Source organism: Homarus americanus, unplaced genomic scaffold (assembly GCF_018991925.1).
Source record: "Homarus americanus isolate GMGI-L3 unplaced genomic scaffold, GMGI_Hamer_2.0 scaffold46197, whole genome shotgun sequence".
Lineage (NCBI taxonomy): Eukaryota > Metazoa > Arthropoda > Malacostraca > Decapoda > Nephropidae > Homarus > Homarus americanus.
The window spans coordinates 4031430-4037147 of record NW_024723050.1 but is presented as its reverse complement, the minus strand read 5'-3'; the positions used below and the strand labels follow the sequence as shown (position 1 = coordinate 4037147).

General features: G+C 39.3%; 1 protein-coding gene across 2 annotated transcripts; it reads right to left on the bottom strand.

Moving 5' to 3' along the window:
* Window positions 1-2263: 2263 nt before the first annotated feature.
* Window positions 2264-3960, bottom strand: LOC121863289 (glycine-rich cell wall structural protein 1-like). Of its 2 annotated transcripts, none has more exons than XR_006088371.1 (3): window positions 3861-3892; window positions 3114-3624; window positions 2264-2801 (listed from the first exon to the last, which is right to left on the bottom strand). XR_006088371.1 is itself a non-coding variant. In XM_042361874.1 (3 exons), the coding sequence occupies exons 1-3, from the start codon at window positions 3947-3949 to the stop codon at window positions 2797-2799; spliced, it is 600 nt and encodes a 199-aa protein (XP_042217808.1). In that variant the 5' UTR covers window positions 3950-3960; the 3' UTR covers window positions 2264-2796. The 2 variants fall into 2 exon arrangements, 1 of the variants encoding a protein (XP_042217808.1); XM_042361874.1 differs by having other exon boundaries at window positions 3866-3960.
* Window positions 3961-5718: the final 1758 nt, after the last annotated feature.

Here is a 5718-nt window from a genome sequence, read left to right as displayed (position 1 = left end):
GCGTACACAATATAAAATATCACTGAGCTGAGGCTGAGAAGATACTGACTGGCTGAGCTGTCAGCAAACCAACGGTAACCCTGACACGTACTGAACGTGAAACGATCCTGTCCTTCACACGTCAAAGTGCTGAAGGTTTCTTGAACTTTATTCTCTCTCTCTCTCTCTCCAGTATATATGTATGTATAGATAGATAGATAAATAGATAGAACGATGGTGGGACACGGACATTTGAAAAATGTATATATATATATTTTTTTAAATTATCTTATTTTATGTTATTTTCTTCATTTTACTATAGGGCCTAGTCCGTGGCCCACCTGAGAACCACCCCATGGCCCGCTAATGGGCCATGGCCCACCAGTTGAAGACCACTGCGGGCCTATACTTATTGTACTGGGGCCCCATACTTATTGTACAGGGGCCCTTATGGTTGTGAATATGTTATATAATGAAATACTCGGTGTACACTTGAAACAAGGTTATACGCTGGCATGCTGCGCGACAAATTAGTTTCAGTGAGCCCCCAGATACCGGTGGGCCCTAGGCAATGGCTTATTTGGCCTATTGGTAAATCCGGCCCTGGTCACAGCTCAAGATTTAAGAAGCCGCAAGTCCATAAAACTGTGAGGGCAAACTTTTTCGGAGTGAGAGTTGTGAACTCTTGGAACAATCTACCAGAGTTTTGTGACGGTACCGAGTGTGAGCTCTTTCAAGACAAGACTTGACCAACACTGGAGCAGGTTCAGGTACATTCAGGAGCCATTGCATGCCCAGTACTTGCCAACAGTGCGTAACAGAGACGTGACCGATCGCCCAAGCGGCTAACGAGTCGATCATTTGGTGAAGAGGATAAACGTAAAGTAAAGATGCTTGATAAAATACCGGGGTCCGAAGATGTTATGCTTGAGCACTGCCTGATGTTATATTATAGCCTATAATGGACACTGGCAATTTTGGTACGCAGCAGCCATAAAAGTCGGTGATAGAACTCTGTTTGAGTTTGTAGCCATTTAAGAAATAATTAATACAACAAACACCGGAGCTGGTGACAATAATTTGTATGTGGGATTTATACATTTGTTTTCCTATTTTCGTATAAAGATCATCTGGATTAAGTTATAGCATTATTTAAAACAAATATATATTGCGTAAATTTTTGTTTTGTATCTCCCAAAAGAAACACAAAACCTTAGATTAGCAAAAACAGCCCGAGAACGTTTATAGTGTAGGTTTGTAACTGCCAGCCCTCAGATTTGATTGCTTGGGTAATATAAATATTCTCAACACAAGTAACTGATTCAGCTCTTGATGGTAATACTGATAATAATTATGTATGTTACTGCACAGACTTTTGCGGAACCATATTTTTTTCGGTAGCTATGTTAGATGCAGTAATTCACATTGATAAAATTTTTAAATAGATCATGTTAATAAAATACCCTCGTCAAATTCCTATTCTATTATTTTATAAATGTTCTTAGTATTGTATTTTTTTTTTTTTTTACGGGGAATAGCCCACCCGGGCACAGGTCATCGATCCACAACGGAGCCTAGGGGAGTCGAAAAAAAAGAGGAAAATAAATTAAAAATAGAGAAGAAAAATATTATATTAATCTACACCATGAAAATGCAGGAAAACCAACTATTTAAAGTGAGACAGATTGTAAGAGTATGGAAACAGAAGAAGGTAGAGCATTCCACAATTTGGCTGTGTGAGTAAAGAAGGAGGTACTATAACGGATTATTCTAGTGTGACCGACATCCTCAGAGAAATTGTGGGCACCGTGGGCAAGACGAGTGTTACGAGCCCATGGCCTTGCCAGCGGTACACAGGATGCCAATCCACCGAACATTGCCCGTTAAAGTACCTGTAAAAGAGAGAGAGTGAAGCAACATTGCCGCGAAGAGAAAGGGAAGAAAGATTATTAACTAAAGGAGGAGAGTTAATAAGACGAAATGCCTTTGATTCCACCCTATCTAACAGTTGGACAGAAGAGCCACCCCAGATATGAGAACAGTACTCCAAGTTAGGACGAATGAATCCCTTATAAACCTGAAGCAACTGCTCAGGAGTGAAGTTGCTACGGAATCTGTACAGCATTCCCAGGTTACATTTATTGTACCGAGATCCATTTAATTTCAATATTTTCAGGATCCAGTTTATTTCTATTCTCTAACTTGATTATAGTTATTCGTGGTAATTCTTAAGGCGAAGCAGTTGGGCATGATATTATAATATTTGGAATACATAAAATAATAAAATGTTTTCAAGTTTAATGTTATTTCAACATCTAATAAATTTTATTTTCATGTGATATAATTTCTACATAAGAGTGGTGGTCATACATAGTATACAGTTATGTGATCAAATGCTGGATCTGAAAACATTCGCATTGATTATACTGTACATTACGTCAATATTATAACATTTAGTTTGCTGTTATGTGTATTTTGTTCTCACTGTAAATCTTTATTTTCAAATTGCTAACCAGCTTTAGTAAAAACACTCATCAGAGTTGTAACGACTTACACTAGTATTCTACCACCAAGCCATGTCAGGTGTTCACGGCCAGCATATCTAAACGACAACAACACAACTGGTCGGAGTCTTAAGTAAATATTTCTCTATAATTATGGAAGAACATATTTTCATCAGTATAACAAACTTGGTCATAATAATAAGAGAAGGTTGCATTGGGTCTGGAGTTAGGAAGTGTTGTCATCGGCAGAGGCTTCACACAGCATATTGCCAACAGATCGACTCCAGCAGACAGGTTCTCCAGTTAACGTGTTTTAAACTGAAAGAGTCAAAGTTGAACATTAACTTAATGATTAATACATATTCATGAAAGTAGATATATCATTGTTGATAATTAATTTCATGTCTATATATGCTTCTCTTTTATAGATTTATAATGTCGATTAATTTTATGGAAATATCGATGTAGCCTCAACGGTTTTACGGATCGAGTGTACAGTGCTTCTGTTAGTGTTACTGTGGCACTTCTGGCTATATCTTGCCTCAGAGTTTATTTGACACATTGTAGGGTATGAAAAACTTACTGCGCTGAGGTTTCAGTATTTTTTGTTACCATCATTATTAAACCCACCTTTCTGACGAATTCCTGCACCATTAAAGCCTCCACCTGTGCCGTAACGAGTGCCATGGCCATTTCCACCTGGTCTTTGACGAATTCCTGCACCATTAAAACCTCCACCTGTGCCGTAACGAGTGCCATGGCCATTTCCACCTGGTCTTTGACGAATTCCTGCACCATTAAAACCTACACCGGGGCCGTCAAGACGAATGCCATGGCCATTTCCACCTGGTCTTTGACGAATTCCTGCACCATTAAAACCTCCACCTGTGCCGTAACGAGTGCCATGGTCATTTCCACCTGGTATTTGACGAATTCCTGCACCATTAAAACCTCCACTGGGGCCATCAAGACGAATGCCATGGCCATTTCCACCTGGTTTTTGGCGAATTCCTGCACCATTAAAACCTCCACTGGGGCCATCAAGACGAATGCCATGTCCGTCCTGGCCTGGGCGTTTAATCTCTGCGCCGGCAGTGGCGGCAAAAGCACCCACGAAGAGCAGGACTACAGCGTTGCACTTCTGTAAGGGTGAGGAATAACATGGAGATAAACAGTGTGCTAGAATACCAGGGTTATTATTGCCATTAACCGTATCAGAAGACCTAATATATTATATTGTAATCTACGATATATACACCATCAAACAGAAACAGATTACAGTACACTATCAACACAAACTATCGTCTACTCCATTCCCCCAGTCCATTAGTAATTTTGTGTGAGAGGAGAGAACTACAGTTGTGGAAGGTACTGTACCTTACCATGTTGTAGAAGATGAGACAACTGACTCTCAGCAACAAGTTGTGGCATATATAGAGAACACTTAAGTAGCTGCGCGCGCACATCTTTATCTCACTTTGTTGGTTATCGGTTAACCTTTGTCTACGGCTCGAGGGTGACATGGACGCTATGAGAGTTGCCAACGCCTGTAATTTTTGTCACATTCTTACTGTCGCCCTTAGCTAGTGACCAGATATGCTTGGATTCATTTACCTTCTTACCTACCTTATTTACCTAATGGCCACCCACTAGAGGTGGACATGCCTGTGTAGGACCCCTCTATTGTTCTTGATATTCTTGTCTAGGGCTATTTTGAAACCCAATACTGCTCTAGATTTCACAACTTGATCTGGTAGACTGTCCTATAGATGTACCAGCCTCCGTGTGAAGAAGTGTTTCTTTATGTTCGTTCTGCATGATACCTTGGCGAACTTGAAGTTATATCCCCTCGTGTTGGTGTGCGACACTGAAAAAATTCTCGGGTTCACGTTTTCCATCACTTTCAAGATTTTGAATGTATCTTTGAAATTTACCCTATTGTGCCTTGTCTGAATACAAAGACATTATTCAAGCCACTAATCCTCTCACTTGCACACTAAGAATTCGAAAAAAAATCTGAATAATAATAATAATAATAATAATAATAATAATAATAATAATAATAATAATAATAATAATAATTAGTAAAAGTAATCCCAACTAGTTGTCTTTAGTCTCAGAGAACCGGAACTTGTACTAGAAGACATCTTTACAATATCTGAGAGGTTTTAAATATGGTTCACTTCCTCGTTAAATATTACGACACAATAATAATAAGAACATGAAGAATGAATCAAACAAAACAAGAACAGGAACGACGAAGCGTAAACTGATGAGATACAATACTCATGCTTGTTTTGATTTTACCCGTAAACCCACAAACAAACCATTAGTCCACTTGTAAAAATATCAAAGGAACAGTAAAGTAACCTATTAGTATCAGGTCTATAGGAGGAGTTGGAAACAGTCTTCGTCCTGACTGATGAAATGAGTTAAATGAAACCAGTACACGTAGAAAACTCAAATAAAAGAGTAACGCCAAACATGATGAGGAACAAAAGTGTAATAAAACCCAGGGACAGAAAGCAGTTGATGAATGTCTTAAGAGGAAGTAGAACAGATAACACAAAAAGCCACAAAGAGAATAAGGACAAAGAAATTTCATAACAAACCAGGCAAGTGGAGGAAGTGGTGCTATAACAGCAGGAAGAATAAGTAACTGTCCACTGAATTAAGTACCAGTATCATAAAGACAGGGACAGTATACACAGAAGAAGAGAAGGAAACATAATTGGTACAGCAACAAAATAAAATACCAGTGTAATAGGAAGGTCAAGATAATACACACACACACACACACACACACACACACACACACCACCCTTGGGAGACGCTTGAGACAAAAAAACACGTCTTCAAGTTGGACTAGTTTCGCCGCCTTAAACAGCGTGGTGGCTGCCAAGGGAAGGTTGCTACCGTTAAGCATCATGATCAGCAGTTTAAACCTATTATGTCTTCACCCACACCATGGGATTTGCTCAATACCCCAGGCAATACTCTACCCGGGAATAGGCTGCTTATTGAAACCAGGAAGTAGCGCACTCAATACTTAATACTGTATATTTATGTATAGATTAAAACTTGCGGTAGATGGTTCGGCCCCAAAACTGGTGAACAAGCCAGGTAGTTGTAGCGTTTTACTTGGTCAGTAATCATTCGAATTTAAGAAAAAGCTTGGGGCCGCAACGTTAGGGTTCAGAGTACCTTGCATACCTCACAACATAAATAACAACCT